The 21406-nt window shown below is 44.6% G+C and overlaps 1 protein-coding gene across 1 annotated transcript in view; it reads left to right on the forward strand.

Moving 5' to 3' along the window:
• The window catches only part of LOC122167333 (calmodulin-binding transcription activator 1-like), a 124925-nt gene that overhangs the window by 24432 nt on the left and 79087 nt on the right, over window positions 1-21406 (forward strand). The window contains exon 3 of the mRNA XM_042831826.1: window positions 4968-5103. Within this exon, the coding sequence (XP_042687760.1) occupies window positions 4968-5103 (136 nt within the window). The remainder of the gene's footprint in view (window positions 1-4967; window positions 5104-21406) is intronic.

Raw genomic sequence — 21406 nt, forward strand, 5'->3', positions numbered from 1 at the left:
CTGTTGGCGCTTCTCTCCACCCACGATCTCAGCCATCCTTCCATGTAGGTTCTCTGTGCTCACACTGGCTGTTCCTTCCCCTGCCCACCTCCCAGCAGGCAGTGAGTGTTGATGCTGCTGGTGGACGAGCTTCAGGAGGCCCTGGGGTTTGGAACCCAAGGGTTTGGAACAGACTGGATGTGATTCCCAGCAAAGCAAAGCGACCCGGCGACATGAACTAAAATAGATGATGCTTTTAAGCAAATTGACAGAGTACCGGATGAGGGAATTAGTGGACTGCATCATTCTTTTCAGATGTTATTACGTACATTCTGTGTTATTTTAAAACGCCCCGCGCTGGCCGCACGCTATTTTTCTTAGTGTATTCAGACAGGTGTGTGATTTCCCAGGAGTATCGTAGCTCAGCCCTCTCTCTTTGGTTTAATTAACTTGAGGAGAATATTTTGAGAGGATTTTTTTTCAGTGTAACAGAGTATTCCTTATGACCTCTTTGCCTCTCAGTGCTGGTGGGACCCGCCTGGACCTCACGCAGCACTGCTCATCTGAGGCCATTTCTGCTCTGCAGAGCTGCGCAGCTGTGGGCGCCCACTGCTTTTGGCCCTGATGGGCTTCAGACTTTCTTTTGTGGGTTTTGTTGTGAAGAACAGAGCGGCTTTAGACATCATAGAATCATGTCAGAGGATCATAGAATGGCTTGAGTTGGAAGGGACCTCAAAGACCATCGAGCTTCAACCCCCCTCTCCTGCAGGTGGGGCTGCCAACCTCTGCATTTAATGCTATCCCAGGCTGCCCAGGGCCTCATCTGACCTGGCCTTGAACACCTCCAGGCAGTTGAAATAAAGATGGGATGACACAATAAAAATCAGTTTTAGAGCAGTGGGCCTTCTAGGGGAAGGGTTTTTTTCTGTCATCCGGGGGAAAAAAAGCTCTCTTTTGTTGCTGCAATATCTGCAATTCCCTTTTGGCAACTGGAGCTCCCTCGGCAGTAAAACATAGTTTTCATTAAATGATATGTCTGACATTTACCAAATCTTTATGGACAATTTAGAGGGAACTAGTTGCATTGAGCAGCCTTATTAATATTGCAGTAACATGATTAGGGGAACATCGCGGTCATTTGGGCCGCGGGGGCTTTAATTTACGAGCACAGCGGAGAGGCGGATATGAAGCATCAGCTGACCGAAATATCTTAACCTTAATTTGTTTTCTCTTTGCTCTCTCCTTGTGTCTGTTCCATGCTCATGACAAGATGAGCCGCTTTAGATTTTCATTATCCCAGCAAATAACTTGATTAAAAGAACCAAACAAAAACCCCTCCAAATGGGGCTGGGGGGCGGAAGAAGGCGCACGCAGCTTTGTTCGGCCCCGTGCTGGGGATCCCTGCAGAGCCCAGGGGGACACACTTGAAAATAAGCCTGGCGTGGAATCTGGAGTCTCTTTCCGGGCTGTAGCAGGAACAACTTGGGCAAAAATAGCTCTTCTACTGCTGTGCCCATTTATCTGAGAGCCGTGGTGGTAAATAACAGGAGGAGAGAGGGAAGCATCTCAAATCTCATCAATACTTAAGACAAAAGGCTCTCTGCTCTGCAATTACTCTTCCTGTCCTTTTCCCTCCTTCCCCCAGGCCACAAACAAGCAACCTAAATAGAGATCAGGCAGCTTTTAAATGCCACAGACTCATAAAAGAAGGAAATTCAAAGTTGTAACAGAGCCTTCTCTCGTTGCATGCTTGGTGCTATTTTGGGCCATCAGCAAGTAGGCTATCCTGCAAGCTCCACACAGTGGGACCAGCAATAATTGCACCGGCTGTGGCAGCGCAGTGCCCTGCTGTGAGCTCCAGCCCTTCCCTGCTGCTCTGCCACTCAGCTCTGGGGCAGCCTGAGGGCCGCGGGTGCTGGGGATGGGCAGCTGCACAGCCCTGTTAAAATGCTGTTTGATTATTTTCAGTTTTGTCCTGCATTCATGAACAGAGCACTGTGGAGCTGCAGATCAGCTCCTAATCAAATTGCTGTTATCATTCCAGTTCTGCTTCTTGCTGCTGTGGTTCCAGGTGGAGTTTTAGCACGCAGGAGAGCAGTTGCTTTTTGTAACTGATGCCACGCACAGGATCCCGCCTTACTTCAGATGCAGACTTCTCACAAACGCCTCTGAAGCGGACTGGTGGGAAATTACAGCCGCAGAGCAGTTGGTGCTCAAGCTTGCAGCTCCTTCCCCCCTTCTGCAAAGGTGCAGGTGAAGCCTTTGCATTTGGCTTTAGCAGTAACACCTCCAGAGGAGACCTGAGCTCCGCACCCGCTGTGTGCCCAGCGCTGCTATCAGCCCTCGATCTGCCGCGTCCCGCAGCAGCCATCAATTTATTGCTCTTGGCTGTGCTTGAGCAAGAGAGATAAGCGCAGGAGATCTTCCCTCTCTATTTTTTCCTACAGGAAGAGAAATATAGCAGCAATGTATATCAGGTTAGAATTGCCTCTCGTTTTATGAAGATATCTTTAGAAACCAGCTGTTTTCCACGAGCGTTAAACTGCCTTGATACACTGCTATCAGAATCGACAGCTCCAGAGATTTCCAAGAGATTTTGTTCTATCGTGTTTTATTTTATTTTGTGTAAATTTCGTTAACTGCTTTCCAGTGACCTCTGACTGTGTTCTTTTTTATCACAGAAATAAAAGAACAAAAAACTGATTTCAGCCTTGCAAAATCCCAGCAAGGAGCAAGGTTGCGCAGCTCAACCTTGTGGTCTCTCCACTCCTCATCCAAAATGAGGAGTATTTTACTTCCATGTCAAAATGTTCAAGACCTCCAAGCAGGCCATAGGACTTGTCTCAGTCAGTCGGTGGACTTGCTGTCTTCTTTACAGGGAGGAGGAGAGGATGAGTTGCTGGGGAGCGCCTGAGGTTCTGTTGCAGGTTATAGTAGGGTTAGGGTTATAAATGTTTGCATATGCAAGAAAAAAATCTGTAATTTCTGTACTGATGATGGCTTGTATTTCAGCCTCATGGAGGTACCCATGCCATACAGGCTGTGATCTAAAGGACTTTTTTTAATTTCATGTATTTATTTATTTCCACCTGTTTCATGGGCTGCTTTCCTGAGACGGATAACTGGGCTGGATTCGTTGGGGTGACCGTTTCGTTGTGAGGATCAGCTGCACAAAACCCTCTGCTTCCCACTGTTAAACGTGGCCGTGGATACACAAACTGTTGTTACACAGTAAGAAGGAAGGGGACAGACTCTTCAGCAGGCCCTGCTGTGATAGTACAAGTGGGAATGGTTTCCAAATAAAAGAGGAGAGATTTAGGTTGGATATATGGAAGAAGTTCTTTACAATGAGGTGCTGAGGCACTAGCACAGGGGGCCCAGAGAGGTGGTGCTGCCCCATCCCTGGGCGTAGCCAAGGTCAGGCTGCAGGGCTCTGAGCACTGGTGGAGCTGTGGATGTCCTGTGCGTTGCAGGAGTGGGACAATGTGACCTTTTAGGGTCCCTTCCAATTCAAATGATTCTGTGATCCTACGCAGATTGGGGAGGGGAATACTGTGTTTTAGTTTGGGTTCCACGAATGAAGATTTCCCTGTGATCACAAACACCTTTTCTTGTGAGCTGAGTTCCTATAGTGTTTGTTGGGCTCTGAATGCATCCCATCCAAACTTGGTGCTTCTTCCACATGTGAACTAATAGGAATACAAGTGAGAATCCAAACACATCCTGGAGCCGCTCTGTGACACAGCGGCAAGGATGCAGCAAAAGAAAGCATCCATCATTACTGCCTTCTAAACTTCCTGCAGTTCTGCTGTGGTCATTAGGCAGAAGTGTTCCTTGGGAAGGGCATCCCACCATCCCTCACCAAAGCCTCTTGCTGGTATGGGCAGCGTACGTTTTTAATAGAAGTGCCTCTCCTCCCAGTTCCAGAAGAGGAAATAAATGCACACATGTATAGGAATGTGCAGTGTGTGGACACAAAGGTCTGTTGTGACGCACTGTCACGCACTGTTGTGCTGTTTCTCTGAGGGAAAGCAGTGTAACAGAGGGTTCCCTCTCCCTGGAAGGACCCTGTTTGCTCACTGTGTGTCTGTGGGTTCAGGAGCTGTGCTTTATCGCGTGTCTCCAGCCAAGGACTGCCTATGGAAGTTGTTTATTGCAGCTGCTGCTAATGTTGTTTTTCTTTCTGTTCTTGGTGTTCTAAAACAAAATTACTGTGACTAATGTACCACTGTAAATTTCTGCAGCATCTACAGTGCTGCTGTCTGCGTGTGATGCATGGTGTCTTTTTAGTGTATTTTTTTAATATTTCAGCAGAGATGCCCCTTTTGTGTATTGGCTTAGCAAATGGCAAAGCACTTCTGTGAAATGCAGCGCAGCAAGAAGGTGTTAAGTCCTGTCTGCTGGACGTGTTTCTTTACTGATACCCTAAAGTGTCAATGTGCTTCTTAAGAGGAAAATGTTTTCATACATCTCTAAAGTCACGTTGCTCAAAAAAGAGGAAGTTATCCCACGTCTGACATCGATCTGAGTGCAAACAGTGAAAGTGATGTATGAACTGACGCTTTTCAGCTCCTGGTGCTGTGTGAGAGGCACCGGTGTGACCTGACCCTGCAGAGGCACTGCAAACAGAGATTTTTCCCCCCCAGAAATAACGCCTTTTTATCTCTGCGCTTTTCTTTCCTTCTAAGTTTCAGTTTGTATTTGAGCCCGAGAATAGCAGCCCTTGCAAAGTCATCGTCATTCTTATTTCTTCCTTCTTTTTTCACCAGCCATTGGCACTTTGTTACACGCCGGACTCTAAAGTAAAACTTGGCAGGCTGTAAAACATAGTTAACCTGATTCAAAGCGGTGAAAGGTGAAAAAGAAAGAGGTGCCAAATGTGGAATATTGCTTTTCTACAGAGACTTTCCTCGCTCTGCAGCGCACTGTTTCATAAGTTCTCTTGGAGTGTTTTTTGCTTTATCTCATTCTTTGTTTCTGGTTTGCAGACCGCAGAATGGTTCTATGATCCTGTATAATAGGAAGAAGGTGAAGTACAGGAAAGATGGGTATTGCTGGAAAAAAAGGAAAGATGGGAAAACCACCCGAGAGGATCACATGAAGCTGAAAGTCCAAGGAGTGGAGGTAGGAGAACTTTGCAAGTATTCTCCCTTTTTTTTCACGTGGAAGCTGTGTGTTTGTGATTGATTCTCACCAAACAGGTAATTTTCACAGTAATTGTCATCATTTTGCATATGCTCATTAAGAGTTGCTCTTAGAATGTGCAGAAATAGATTTTCTATTGAATTTAGACCAGAATCAGACTCTGCTTGAGAGAATGTTTTGAAAGAGACTGTTGCTCTACTGATGTTCCTTAGCAACTCAAAAAAAATCAGACGGATCATTTCACCTGACGCGGTGTTTCTGGAACGAGCCTGTTTGTTCTAAAATATGTCACCGTTTGACATAACCATTCTCCTACAATCTGTGTGTGAGAAATGAGCTATTGGATCGCATCAATCACTTCTGATGCGCAGGTGTGGATTAAAAAAATGAGGTTTTTAATTTTTTTACTGTATTAAATGGGAATTGCGTGTTCTGGTGGTTGGAGTTCTGATGCAAAGTTGGTTCTTAAGACAACAAGACTGTTCCCTGCGTTAATGCCGACCTTTGGGCCAAAAGGATGAGGAAATGTTGGGCAGCACGGTGTAGCTGCGTTACCCAGAAATGCTCTGATTTCAGCAAATGAATAGTGAAGCTGTAAGGGTATATATTTGTATAAGCTGTATTGATTTTTGTAGTTAATAGACTGTGAGCACCACTATGGATCTGAGGCTGCACCCGTTTGTGCAGGCGCAGCACAGAACAGTTCGTGGCGTTGTGAGGAACCGGTGCTGCCGAAGGGCCAGCGAGGTTCTGCCCACCCTGGGGTGGGAGCAGCAGCTGCACGGCGGCCTTGTGCTCGCGTCACATCCGCGGAGCTGCGTTCAGCCTGCGCTGCTCCCAGCAGTTGGGTGCATGGAATGCGTTCCGTGCTCACGCTCCCTTCTAGGCAATTTGTCATTCTTACATTCTGTCTGTTTTAATGAGGTTTTTGGTTTTAAAATAGTATTAAATGGATTGCATTATATTACACCAGGGAGACATAACTTTGTTCCATAATTTTTACATCCAATAACAATGTTTTATTATGACAAGCCAAAAAAAAAGTCAGCATAATAGAAATTGTAGTTTGTTTTTGTTTAGTGTTTGCAGAACGGGATTTAATTAAGTTCCACGAACTTTAACAATGCAGAATACCAAAACCTGTGCTGCAAACTTCAGCTATAGGACAGCAACCTTTGACAACCACACATATGCATTCTTCAGTGAACACTTCCTCATGGCTTTTTTTTTCTAAATAGGGTGATCAGCCATTAGTACCTGACTTCTTGTATGTCTGCACCTACCGCATTTAAGTCAAATACTTCTACTCTGAGTGCAGTAATTCCTATTTTGCTGCTTCTAGAAGGTAACACACCTTTAATGGAATGTACAAAGGGTCAGAGAATGCACCAATTTGAAGTTTCTTTCGGTGGTCAATCACTTTCACCACTTAAGAAAATAAGGGTCATAGTGATTTCCTTCTGATTTGAATGTGTCTGAGTTCAGCCACTCATTCTTATGTTTTTCTCCACTTTAAGAGCCCCTTAGTACTTTATATTTAGCCTCCAAGGAGATACCTGTGCCCTCTAATCCAACCTGTCTTTCAGACTTCTTAATGTGAAGCCTAGTAGGCAGAACCTGGGCCTCCTTGTTGTGATAAATGTGGGACTCACTCTGTGCTGCAGTGCCAGGGGTCTCCCAGCAGGTAACGCAGTGCACAAGCACGGATCTGGTTCCTGCACCAATGCTGTGGACAATTAATGGGATTTTCATCAGGCCTCCAAACTGGTGGAACACAGTTTCTACATAATTCTATGCATTAGGTAGCAAAAGGGGAGTATCAGAATCCAGATTGATCGTTTAAGCGTTGAAAAGAAATGGACGTTTTCTCCCTCAGGGCATCAGAACACGCAAAGGAAGCGATGATTCAGATAGCAGTGATTGATGTCAGGAGAAAATAAACCCACCTGAACAACCAAAGAGAGATTCAGGTCCCAATCAGAAAGTTAACTCCAGCATACGTTTGGAGCTAGGAGAGCTGGATCCATTGTGGAAATCTCTCCTGTACTTTGAGTACGTCCCATTCGCTTGTCTTTCAGCTTTGCTGACTTAATTCCAGCTGAAACAGGCAAAAATGAGTGCTGATAAGTAACAGTCTGGGTCAGGTGCACCATTCCAGTGTTTTCCGAAGGCTGTAGGACAGGTTTCCCTGCAGGATGAGCTCAGGTTTGCTCCACTTTGCTGCACCGCAGTGCTTTTCTCTGCAGCCCACTCTCAGGTCTTGCTGCTACCTGCTTGCTCATTTTGCTGACAGTGCTGCATCTAATAATTGCTACAGATCTGAGTTCTGAACCATGTAGAAAAAGTTAATTTTCTTGACCCCAAAATGTTACTTGGAAAGAATGATGTATTTTAACCTTTTTAATTACTAGCTCAGGGCACCCTGCACTGCTGCTTCATGGATAGAGTACGTTGTTATGTTTCTGATCCCATCCTAACTGGAAGTGATGTTCTTTACTTGGATGCAGGCAACAGATTTAAAATAATAAAAAAAGACCCTTTCAAAAGTTGGAATGATATTGTTGTTAACCACATTAGAGTTTAACAGGGCATGAAATAACTGTCTGCCTTGTGGCACTGCCAGATCGCGTTCGCTGTTCTTGCAGCCAGAAGATAAATAGGTATCATGGCCGTACTGATGGAAAAATACAAAGACAGCCAAGAACACAGATCGTATCCAAATCAAGTTTTGGGAACGGCAGTTGCTAGGTAAAAAGGAAAAGCACATTGGCCCATGCGAGCACTGACCAGCCAATTCTGAAACGTTCTTTGTGTGAGTGGATTTTACCACTAATGGCTTTCTGAGTTCGATACAGGGAATGGCTTCTGCATCTGTCCCAGATTTGGGTAAGGAAAAAAAATGGAAGCAGTTGCACTCTGGGATCTTCGTGTTCATCTGTACCATGCAGAGGGATTTGGTGAGCGTGGACAATGAAGAAAAACTAGAAAATCTAGGAAGGGGAATAAACTAATTAATCAAGCAGATGCTAAGTGATAACTGCCTGAAATGCTTAAGCTGCTGCCTCACTTAGCATCACTATGAGTAAGGGGTTCGGATATTACTTGGTTAATCTGGTGCACAATCCTCTTAGAAAATGCTTGATAAACCAGAAAGAAGTTAATTTGGCCTTTCCCTTAATATACATCTTTGTGCAATTCTTTGTGGAATCTATTAAAAATCTCCAGTCCGTGATCCTTTTTAAAATTCTAATTAATTAGGATCCCTGGTGATATGTTCCTAATCAATTCACATAATTAAAAATTTTAACTAATAAATAAGGAGTAAGTTGAAATAGCTGTCAAGTAGTTGCAGCCTGGTGCTGCTATGGGTTGTGGTTGGTCTGCGGGGCGCTTGGTGCATTTGCTGCTCCTTTTTCCACGCGTCTTTCCAGGTGTCCATCAGTTTCACATCCACACAAATTGGTTGCTCCTGCAATTAACGCGTGGTTGTATTTTTGTGGGAAATATCCCCGTGTTTTGAAAGGCTGGCACAGACGCTCTTGCTCTTTATCCTATATTGAAAACAGGTTTGTTCTTTCCAAATCCCATTGCCTGGAGAGAAGTTAGAGCAAATGGCTCTGCTAAATTTCAGGCAGAGCTCTGACCTGCTGAGCCGCTCTGAGCGTGAGCAGCGCTGCCTGGGATGCGGTTGTGCCAAACTGCTGCCATGAACCTGCTGCCCTACCGAAATCCAGTGGTGGAAGCAGCAGCAGCACCGCTTTGTGCGCTGCCTCTCATCTCCATACTTGTGTGGAAGAGGAGCAGTGCTGTCTGCTGGACAGTGAGGGCCCCCCTCTGCAGCCCCAGTTCGTTAGTGAGGCGGGTTCATCAGTTTTGATTTAGTCTGGCACCACTGATTTAAGATAGGAGCGATCAGAGAACAAGATGAGCGCGTTAAGCTTGTAGGTTTGAAATGTCTTGTTCTCTAATGTATAGATGTGTGTTATCTCAGTACAATATGACAATCTTTAGGAATTTCTTAAAAAAAAAAAAAAAAAAAAAGGTAAAACTTGATCTAAGTCTTATTAAGAGAGAAACTCCCTTGTGGGGATGGAGATGCAGAATACCAATTTTGCATGCAGGACTTGTATTTAATTATTATCATAACAGTCCCTTAACACTGTTACAGATTAGTCCACAAGGACACAAATGGAAGTTTTAGATTATTCAATTACTACAGAAACCCTGGAATATCACTGTCAGGACTTGACAGAGGCTCCTTCAGCTCGCCGTGAGCCCAGCCTGGCGCGCAGTGCGATAACGCCGCGATTCGCGCAGCGCTCAGCTGCAAATGCACAGCGGCGACTTCTCCTTTTAGGAGGTGACCAAGTGGGCTTTCCTGCATTATGCAAAGAACCCATCGCGGAATATTAAACCAAAGATGTTTTTACCTTTCAATTCCCCATCAGTGAAATGTACGTGTAAGTTATTACTGGAGGGCGAAAGCAACAAGCAACTTCTGAGATCACACGCTCAGCAGCACTAATCTTGTAAACTATTCCTAGGACAGCCTGATCCAATTCGCTTTAATTTACATGGGCTTTACTCCCCCTCAGAGGTGAGCTGCGTAGTTTGCAAACTAATTAGGATTACATTGTTCAGTCAGGCTGCTTAATGCATTCCAGAAAAATACTGCGGAATGGCTTTGGAGAAGAAATTAGAGTTTAATGTGAAAGGCTTTCTGAAAATATTACACACATATGTGCATACATTAACACAAAAAAGCACAGCCCTGAAATGAAAGGAGAAGAATTGCTCGGGAGTAGTGACAGTTCCTATACAAATCTATTCTTTATCATCGCTATTAAGGATTTTTTTTCCTTAGGTCGCTGGAAATATTTAACTTCTGCCATGTGATTTCTAACCAGAATCCCCCTTCATCTCCTGCAATTCATTGGAGGCACAGAGCATAGGCGTGTCTCCCCACTTACAGTTTGTGTCCCACAGCTCTGATGTCCCTGATGACCGTAAGTGGAGCTCCTGCAGAGCAGCCGGGCAGTGCTGGAGTGAGGGGTCGGCTCCTCATGTCTGAAGGGCGTATGGGTCATCATTGGATCTGCAGTGAGTCACCCAGGAACCTCTTCCAAAGAGGTCACACGTATCAATCACTCACGTTCTGTACTGGGATCCCAATGCGTGCACTTACAGTAGCATCAATTCACAGCAAACGTTGGTGGGTTCTGGCATCATTTTGCAGCACTCGCTGTGTTTTGGGCAGCTTCGACCCTGTAACCACCCAACCTTCTGCTGCTGTAGCTTATCCTGCAGTTTGGGCTGCCAGGAGCAATGGAGGGCCGTGGGGCACAAGGAATGGTGACTGCTGCACGGGGCAGCTCTGCAGTAGCCGTGCAGTCAGTGGTTTTGCAATGGACTGCATCACCCCTTTTTTCCTGTTTAGTAACTAACAGGAATAAAGCTGAGCCACGTGCCGCAGGATTGCAATTCAAATTCATTCACTGAGGTCTGAGCATTTTTCATTTCGCATGTAAAGGTGGTTTCTATGTAAATTGTTCCAAAAGAATCTCTGTGGACTAATGACATTAGCGTCGGGACAGATTGAAATGGTTTGAGTAATTGATACTACAGCTACATCACGATGCTGTAAATGGTAAGAAAGATGGTAGATCAAAGAGTTCTCCCCTCTTTCAGCGGTCCTTCTTAAATAAAACATTAGAGCAAGTGCACAGATAGGGAACGAGCAAACAGCCCCTCCTGCCCTGCCCTGAGACGTGAGGTTGGTGTCACCCGAAAGCCTGCAGCACAAATGCACGTTGACATTTATATTGACTTTTTCCATTTAGAGAAATTTGAAATTAAATATATTTTCTGCCAGCTCTGTGGAAAAATCCATTTATGAAAGCAAAATCCAATAGGAGATCTAAAGATTGGTGGGCAGAAATGAAATATTTTGAGAATAAAATATATGGAGATTGGATTGTTGGATCTATGCTCTATTTAACATGCTGGGGGCTGGAGAGGAACGCTGAGGTTTATTGCTCTGAACTTTATCCCAATGGCTGCAGTTTAGATGAGGAACTTTAAAGCAAAATGAAAATGAGTATTTGGGGGTCAGAGACAATGTTCTGCATTTACTTTTTTGGACCACCCTTAATTTCCATGGGTGTCCCTACAGGCACTCAGAAGGACTCGGCGTGGGTTGGTTTGGTGTTTTTGCGCCTGCAGTGACCTTGCAGTAGGTTGCAGTAGGCACCAGTTTCTGTAGCATTGAAGCAAAGCTGCTGCGAAGGGCAACGCTGCGCTTCCACGTGAGATGAAGAGGTTCACTTTTTTCTGCAGGGATCCGTTTGATTGCACAGAGGATCCAGATGATGAAGCAGTGTGTGTCTTGTAATCTCGTAATTGCACTGTTGGCTGTGACGGAGATAAGAACTTCCCCTGGAAAGGAGGAACTCCTGTGTTGTTCTGTTACACTTCTGGCTTTTTAATGTGTTTATTTTTATTTATTTATTTTGTGGTGCGTTAGAAAGGAAATCAAATCACATTTGCTGTGTTGCTGCTAATTCTGTATGCATCAGAGATGCATTAAACATTTTCATTTCCTGAGTTCGTGTTCAGAAGACAAAAGTGTACACTGGGAGGGGAAGCAGGAAGATGTGAGTCACGTTCAGAGGTCGGGAGGCTCTGGAGGTCCTAAATAAAATCCGGTATTGTCTTCGTACAGCAGAAAAGAACCCAAGGATACAGGAGCCATAAACAGAGGGAATGAATGTGTAAAACCAATATGGTCGAAATCAAGTTACTTGTTGGTAGGTAGTGTTGGTGCAACTGGTGTGGGATTGGTTATGACTCAGTATTCACTTAAAAAAAAGGAAAGAAAGCAAAAATAGTCCAGAGCACAGGAAAGTTCAGTGATTCTGTGATGGAAGTTCCAGATGCCACCTGGTGTTGCCTCATCCCTACCATCTCCCTGCCACACATTGGGTTTCTGTGCTGGTCAGTGTGTGTGCAGGGAGGCGCCCTTATCCAAAAGACAATTCCTGTTATGTAACAGGGGACACTGAACACAGTTAACAGTGGAGGAGCGAACAGAACAGGATTTCAGTTTGGCTTTGTCTCTCCATGTGCACTTCTTTCTGGCCACCACTTGGTAGGACAGTATTTATTTTTTGCCGACAAGAGATGTGAATTAGCCAATGTTTGCACAACTCTTTGAAACACAGAGCATTGCCTGCAAACTAACACCCTCTTGTAAGAAATGGAACTGAATGAAGAGAAATGGAGTTATATTGGCCTGTTCCCATTTTTAAAGCCAGATCAGAATGACACTTATGGTCCTGGTTGTTCCTTGGGACACGCTGTTACCTCTTCCGTGTGTTCTGATGTGTGCTCACAGTCCTCTGCAATTGTGTATACCTGTTCTTAATGGCAAAGCTGCGTGCATGAAGGCTGCAGAGCTGAAATCCCCTGTGGTGGAGGTGGGAAGCTTTCAGTGCTGCTGGATGCAGCGCGTCTGTGAGCAGCAGACGGTCAGAGTGATGCTGATCTGTTCAGCTGGATGCTTTGTCAGATTTTTGTATGTGGTCTCACTTCAGTGGCCAACTGTTTGCAAAATAGGAAGAGCCTTGACCAGCTCTCAGAAAATAGCCTGGTTGCAAAAGCATTAAAAAAAAAAAGAAAAAAAGAAAAAGCAAGCAGGCATCTTAAACTAAAACAGCCCTAATGAAATATTAGCCCCTGCTGCAACATGGCTGAGATAAGGGTCGGTGGTGTGAGGGGCAGACAGGGCTGAGGTCGGTGATGTTTTCCAGTCACAAATATGCAGCATCTGAGAGCATGGTACAGGCAGCTGCCTGTGAACCAAATATCTGTTCTACAACAAAAAAGCACAAGTGATCCTGTCAGCAATTAAGGTAATGTAGGAAATGTAAATTACTGCATTTGAGAAAAAAAAAAAATTCTACTCTCTGCTTGTCTTAAAAATGCCACGGACATTAGGTTGCGTTTAGCAACTGCCTCATTTGTGCAGAATATCCTTCCCTTATAATTGTATGATAATGTATTCATTCATCTCCGTGTTTTCATATTTCTGCTGCCATCGCGTGGCTGCTGAGGATGAACAGCAGCCTGTGGGCAGCATCCCTGCCACAGCGGAGCCCCGGGGCCGCCGGGGGCTGCAGAGCCGTGGAAGGGGTTGGGATTGTGCTGCATCTTCAGGCACTGGGGAGGCACTGCTGCCTGCCGGGAGAGCGGCTGGGTCTCAGCACAGTGCCGGCTGCCTTTGGGATCTGCTGGTGGTTGATGGGGCTTCGCAACCCTCTGGGGCTTCTGGTGTTCCTACCAACCTAATGCTCACTATGGCACAGTAAGGAACAGCATGCCCACCATCTCATACCAGACATGGGCACTCTGGTGATACTTCAGGTTTTTGCTCTCCTTTCTGCATCAAGATGAGATTGTTTGTGTGCGAGGTAGACCTGTTCCTGTCCCAGTTCAGAGGCTTCAACTCCTGGCTGTGTTGTGTGGGACCTTTCACGAACAAAAAACCCAATTGTTTACCTAAACGTTTCTGTTAAGCACTTGGGGGTGGGGGGCAGTGCTGATCTGTGAGAGCAGAACCTTTCACTGGCTGAGGACAGCGGTGCCCCTCCGTGTAGCTGTTCTTGCCCCTCACTGCAGCAAATACGGTGCGTTTTCCCATAAAAAGGCCCCGTGCTGCCAAGGACTGCAACATTTTAGAGTACTATAAATGTTCTGAAGATTATGTCTTCTGTCTGACCTAAGTATATTTTATAATGCCGCGTGGGTGTTTCTGTTTATGGTTACACTTTGCCTGCAGTTTTTATGTGCCTATTGCCATAAACAAATTCTGAAGAAATGAGAAAGAAAGAAAGAACAGATGTATACGTAAGCACGGAAGGTTGTTACACAATGCTGTGATTTGGCTGCGCTGGCTGCCATTCTGCTGCTCTGACTCTTTTGTGTGCATGATGTAAGCAAGTGCTTTGCCCTTTCCGTGCCCTTTTGACAGCCAGGCTCATTGTGATCCTAGGGGACAGTTTTCCCAGCAGTATGTAATGCTACCCGTCACGGCCACAGCCATTTATTTTAGTTTATTTCCTCGAAGTAGAAACAAGCTCCTTAGCTTAAAAAGATGAAATACGTCCTCCTCTCCTGCCCTGCATCACGTCCCTTCCTACACGTCCTCTCAGACAGAAGACTTTGCCCAGTGCTCATTAGGCTTAATTTTAACAACGGTTCTGCTTTGTTCAGCTTTTTGTAGGCTATAAGGCAAGCAGTTGCAGACCCCTTTGGAAAACAAATGAATGGTATCAACCCTAACTGAACTTTCTCCAGGATGCGTGGGGCTCCATCCTGCCCACAGCCACAGGAGCACTGCAGGCCTGCTGTTCTGCTTTTAGATTTCAGTGTCTTTCCAATCTCTCCTTGTTAGAGTAACAAAGAACACATTCCTAATTACAACCATTTTTGTGTTAAATCATGAACTTTCTTGAGAATGTTGACTGAAGTTTGTGTCCCCATGATCCTTCCATTTCCATGCCTGGGGCACACAGAGGCCTTTCAATATCTCCTTTTCCACGCTTTTGAATGTTTTGATCTACTGTAGTGGCATACAATATATGGAAAAGTTTTGATTGCAAATCTGAAAACTAAAGTTTTATTAATAGCTGTAGGGCACTGGAATTTAATACTTACGTGAGTTCTCATGTCAATTCAAAGCATTTAAAAATCCAGCAGTGGTTGAGATTGTTCTATATATAGCAACTTTATTTGAATAGTCTATGTAGCTTTCAAAGTAAATATTAATTCCCTTATGCTATAAACTGTTATTTATTGTGACAGAAAGCCATAAAGTTATTTTACTAGAATATAGCCAGTAAATTGCACATCCTAGATGAGATACAGCACACATTGAATTTCAGCAGCAATTACCCAACACACTTTAGACAAGTCAGTATTAAACACACTTGAATGTGAGTTGCAGCCTGAGCTTGTGCAGAAAATCCTGCTTAACCATTCTCCAGCCAAAGCTGGACCTGCTGGGGGGAGATGGCCCTCAGGTTGCAGCCAGAGCAGCCCAGAGTCAGAGACCGAAGTGCACAGAGCCATGAAGCAGTAACTCATCAATAGCATTCCTTGCATTTTGACTTATTTAATTACCTAAGTTACTCATTAAAAGTGCCTTATAATTGCCTGACTCTGAGGTATTGCAAGAAGTCTGTTTTAATTACGCTTTCTTTCTCTCTCTCTTTCTCTCCTTCTCTCTTTCTCTCTTTCTTTCTTTCTTTCTTTCTTTCTTTCTTTCTTTCTTTCTTTCTTGCAGACAGTACGTTTAGACTTGTACAAAGCAATTATTTAAAAAGATTGATTTTTACTAATTTTTGTCATAAATGAAGATAGATGTCCTGTCCAGGAGTGCAGACTGCTGGTGAAAGTGGCCAGAGCAGCATTTTTCAGGCATAAGCAATAGTGCAGAAGCAGAGGTACGTCTCACCCTGCAGTGCTGTGGGCAGAGAACCTCATCTCTCTACCTCCATGCGGCCATGCTCTGATTTTGCTATGGAAATTAACATGCAAAGCTGAAGGCAAAAGTAGTTATAAACATTTCACATATTTGCATAAAAACTGGGAAGAGACTTGTCTATAAAATCAGCTGGGTTGCTTTCAATACCAGAAAGATTCAAACCTAGAGACCATTGCTGAGGGACGATCAGATAGCAAAGGAACTTGTCAGCATGCCACCAACTAATATTTGAATTGTAAGAACACCTTTGAAATTGCTCAACTCTTCATTAAACAAACAAAACCTCAAGTGCTTTGGAAATAGCTCATATTTTTAATGTTAAATTATGAAAATCAAAGAAAAATGTGTAACGATTGTTGAAAGTCCATTTTGGGAGGAGAAACCCAAGCAGAGGATTGTTAGCTGTAATGCTTCTTGATATCTTATAATCAGAAGGGTACGTTAATTAAAATATAGATTACAAGGTCAATAAGGACTACTGTGATCATCTGACCTGCATAACACAAATCGGAAAATTCCACCTATTGATTTCTGATTTAAGCCTTTACTTTCTCGTTGAGCTACTCTTTATCTTACAAAAAAATGCTGGTCACCATTTAAAAATATGGAGAATCTGCTTCATTCTTAGGAATAATGATTCAAGTGGCTGATGGCCTGTACTGTTCAAATGCCACTACATTTTGTCTCCCATTTTCCAGGAGTTTAAAGAGCCTACAACTGGATCTTTTCCACTTGTCGGCGCTGCCATTGTCATGGCTGGGAGAACCTGCAGGGCAGGTGAAACATTAATCACATGGGCTCCCTGTAGTGAGGGCTGTGTGCAGGCAGGCAACCAGAGGAATCATCCATGGAAGAACAACTGCCTTTTGATTGTAGAGCAACCCATGCAAGTAAGCTATCCTAAACCCAGCTGGACTAAAGATAACCTTCTAAAATGCCCACAGCCTTCCTATTTCTCTTACTCTTCACTTGGATAGGTTAGACATAAAGAAATTGAATTCCCAACAGCAAGATAAGTTTGGCAGATTGCACGTATACTTCTGTGAACCTTGTGCTAAGCCTTCCCACTTTCTCCAGTTTCCATCTATGTGCCATTTCTGAGTTTATACGTCCTATGATTTTTCAGAGCTTCTTGCCCTATACGCTGCTCCTACTGCTCAATCCACGCTGCTTCCCTGCCACTGCCCTGATGGCTGTCAGGTTCCTGGCTTCCAGAAAAAGTTTTTCCAACTTATTTGTAAGGTCTGTCTTCCTTGTATTGGTCTTTGGGAGGCGGATTGTTGAAAAGGAAACTTTTTCTCAAAAAAAGGAAAGTTTTGTTCTTGTTCGAAAAACAAACCTTGCTTTTGTTCAGGTTGCCAGAGATAGCCATCAGTAGGACAGAACAACTACAAATTCTAAACATGGCTAAGTCAAGGTCTGCACTTCTTAGCTGATACAGCAGCACAACCAGAGTCCTGGTGAGGCAGTGATGTGCACAGGAGAAAGATTCCACAAAGTTGGTCTGTGTTGTGAGAAGAAATAATGCAACTGTGTTTTCTTATACAAAGCTGTATGGAGAGAGTCTATCAAGCAGAGTTTAATTACAGTAGGTTATAAAAATACCACGATGGAAAATTGCAGGGTAGAACAGAGTGCACTTTTACCGGGATCGGCAGAGCTGAAGAAACCGCCTGCTAACAGTCAGACTGTGAGCACAGAGAGAGGCAAGAAGTTCAGGAAATCAATGTGTGTGAGCTGTGCAAGTGCAAGCTGACTGCTCCAAGAGCTGCAGTAGAGTTTGTGAGGGATGACTCACCCCACTTCTGAGCAGGGAGAAGGAGCTGCTCAAGTAGGGTGTCCTTCATAATGCTGCTAACAAGGCAGAGGGGAAGGACGGTCAAACCAGCAAGCCAATTCCCAGCCCAAATGATAAGAAGTTGCTTGACATGCTTTCCTTCGATACGAGTGTGGGTTAGTACAAATATGCCCAGATGCCTAGGAAATTGGAACAATACAAGAGGGAAAATTTGAATGTCAAAAGGCCGCTGACAGATTGTCTTTGTTGGGAGTGTGTATCTGAGTCTGGCAAGTCTGGGACTTCAGCACAGGAGCATGAGTCAAGGCCATGCCCCGTTCAGTCCCTTTGGCAAGCAACATGAAACCTAGCAGAGTTGGTCACAAACAAGAGCCTGAATTTTAATGTGTATCTATAAAATGTTTCTGGCGGTGTTGCATAACAGATGGGTCAATTCTTGTACTTTCTGCTGCAGCACATTAGTTCTTTTATGTATTATTTCTGATCTGATAGAACGTAAGTAACAAGCCCTGCACACATGCTCAGGTTAATATTATCTCTTCCTATGGAGATCATAATTTTAGATAAGGGGCAGGCAAAGGTTGGAGAAGTGGAAGCTCTAAATATAGAAGAAATATTAATGCATGAGCTCTAAGCTGTTATTGGTTAGCATGTTTCTTGGAGGCAATGCAGCAGAGGGAATAGTCCAACAGCACACAAAATGCTGAGGCTGCTCTCTCCCCACACACCCCTGGCTTTCCTCTTTTTTAAACTATTTTTGTCATTCTTTCTAGAAAGATACTTGCATTTTCCTATTCATTACAGTTGTTGCTGCTAAAAGCCTTCCCATACACTGTGATAGCCCTCTTGTTCTTTCAGCAGCTTTCCTTTGACCATTTAAACTGTTCAGAATTGTCCTTGCCTGCCATTCCGATTCTGTCCCTTTTTTGGAATCTCTTTAGTGGCATCTTGGCTTTCCCTGTATTTGTTTCAAGGCCCCGTTTTTCACCTTTCATGTTTTAGTGTTTTGCCCCATTCACGCTCTTGTCCTGATTTCTTGCTTATTTCTGTAATCCCCTTCACCCCCTTCCAGTTTCTCCTCCTGGTCCTTCATTTCCCACCATTTCCAGCCCTATCTGTCTATACTGAGCATCCTTTCTTCCTTTGTCCTTGTATGCCTTCTCTGTACTACACTGCATGTCGGGGCCTTCTTTTTCGGTGAATATTGTGTACGTTTACAGGCTGTATAAATGATTAACCACGCTGACGACAAAATGTAGGGCATGGTGTGTTTTTGGATAGGAACTACATTGCCATTGAGAATACACTGCACTTCAAGTGATGCAAATGTCTTTCACCAAGTAAAAGAAACGCCTCGGACCTTCACAAAGTCCTATTTTTTATAGCAAGAGACTCCTGGTAACAAACAAGACCTTGAAGTGCTTCATCTTTGCAGGCACAGGGCTTTATTTTGTGTAAACAGAACCAGCTCCAGCTCTGGATTTCAGGTTTTCCTCCCCAAGGATCTGCTGAGCAGGGCGGTAGTGCTTCTTCCCCTACTTTCAGAGGAAGGAGAACACTGATTTATTTACAAGCACTGGGAGCTCCTCTGGAGCTGAACTAGAAGCAAATACATATCCAAGCTGCTAGTTGTAAAGTGCTGGAAGAGGTCGGGGTTGGAAGGCTCTCCATGTAATAGACTGCTCTGGAAACTCTGAATCTGAGAACCGGATTCCAGAATCGATCAGGTATGATATGATCAGGTATTCAGCAAAGTCTGGTAGCTCCCACTCAGGGTCACCTGTGCTAGCAGATGGACGCAGCAAGTGCAGCCTGTGAGACAAGAGCTGGCTGTGTGTACCCAGCCCTATTCTGACAGGAGGGGGCCATTTTTTGGTACAGTGAAAGTTTCAATAGCAGTTTGCTCTTTCATAACAACAGCACAAAATGCACAACGTCCTCACCTTTGATGGGGAAGAGAGGGCTGTGCTACAGGAAGGCATGCCTGCTGTGGGGCAGGGGACGGAGCGGTGCCGGTCTCACTGCTTGCAGCTGCTGGGGGCACAGGGCTGCTGTGCTGCACCAGGTGGATGTGGGGCCTGGCATGGGGCCGTTCTTCCCTGCAAGGCAAGGTGTTGGACACCTCATTTCTGCAGAGCTGGGCTGAAAGTCACGTCTGCAAGATCTGGGAAATAAAGGTAAGGTGCAGAGTTGATTTCCTATGCCTTCCCTCCGTAATTAATCAGCTGTTACAGTCTGTCAGTTAGGCTAAATGGGGAACAACATGTTTCTGTCACTTCAGCAACTCTGGTTGAGATGTTTTCCCACAGGTCAAGCTGGCAAATGTAATCAGGGTTTGTTTCCTTTTTATTGTTTCTCTCCCCTGGTTAGCAAATTAAGGAATTGGGCAAAACTGACAGAACTAGTGCTTGCTTCAGGCAGGAGGGTGTGAACCCCTGCTTTCTGGAGCTGTGTGAGATTCCCAGGAAACACTGGAAATGTATGAAAGCTACAAAGAGTCCAAAGGTGTGGAAAAGCAAAGCTCAACAAAGTCAAGATAAAAGTTGAGAAGTCCTCCTAGCAATGCTCACAAAGTGCTGCTCTTGGTCTTTATTGGAATGCGGGGAAAATATGCATATCTCCTAGAACAGGATGCAACACAAATTATTGGCAGAATCCAGATTTTGCCTGTGTGAATTGTGCTGCATTGATGATGTCTGCTCGTCATTCAGAACTGTTGAGTCATGGCCTGAACCACTGATTGAGCATCTGGGGAAAGGACCAGTCAGCCCTGGGAGCACAGGTGAAGGCAATTCAGCTGTGTGATCAGAAGAGGTGGAGCCTGGCTGCACCTTTCCTAGGCCCCATTTAAGGGCTGGCTGCCCCTCAGCAAGGCTCTCTTGCTGGAGGTCCCTCCTTTGTGGAGTCTTTCTGTGAGCCTAAATCTTCAGAGGTGGGTGAGTGCCCTTTTTGTAACACCTTCTCATTGTGCTGGTCCTGCTGCTATTTGCACACGCTGAGTGGTTTGTTTCTTCTGTGAATGCTGTACGTTTGTGGGCATGTAGTGTTTGTATGCCATGGACAGCATCTCATGTCTTAGATTTATTGTGCTCTGGAAGCTTATTCTTTATATTTGGGCTGATTTCAGCATTGTAACCCTCGAGAGATTTGAGTTCTATTTGAAGATGTTCCTAAACGCACCTAAAATAAGTGAATAGCTGCTGGAAAATATCAAGCAATCAGTCACGTTTTTAGTTATTTAATCATGATAATTAGTTGTTAGGGTTACAAGGGCCACAGGAAATATGTTCAATTGCAGCAGTCTCATATCATCTTGTTTCATTTTGGTGGTTTTGAACACTGCTGGAGCCCAGTGCTTTGCCTGCTGTCTGACCAGGCTGGCTGCTGCACCTCCAGGTGGTAACAGAGGTGGGCAGAGCACCAGCTGCATTGGGAAGGCTGAAGCCACCAGAGTGGTTATTGCTAATTATTTTAATTCCCAACTAGATTTTCATGGGAGATAATGAGGGATATTACTGGGGTATGAGCTGTTCTCCTTGTGATGAAGCTGGGTTGGCTGAGGAGCTGTGTTCTGCCTGTGCAATGCAGCTGCCCATTCTTTGCAGCTGACCGCTTTGAGACTAAAAATGCGTTTGTCCAGTGCTGTTGAACCTAAGAATACATTCTGGTCCTTGCGTATTTTCAGTTCTCTCTAACAGTTGTCATGTCTTGTGTTTAGGTTTGTTCACTAGTGCACACCAGGAGATACACAGTTAGGATGAGAGAGTTGTGCAAATTTCAGGTTAAAAAAAATGCTACGTATGTCAGTTATTTCTCTTGCATTCTGGCTGTGCTGCTGCAAGTATGTAATGTGCTCCAGCTCTCCTTCTCATGAAGGAGGGCCAGGTGCTTATGATCATCTGAAGCTTTTCAAGCACTCATAATTTTATGGCTCCTTATCA

The sequence above is a fragment of the Centrocercus urophasianus genome, unplaced genomic scaffold (assembly GCF_019232065.1).
Source record: "Centrocercus urophasianus isolate 14NV4802_14NV808 unplaced genomic scaffold, USGS_Curo_1.0 seq_36, whole genome shotgun sequence".
In the NCBI taxonomy this organism is placed as follows: Eukaryota; Metazoa; Chordata; class Aves; order Galliformes; family Phasianidae; genus Centrocercus; species Centrocercus urophasianus.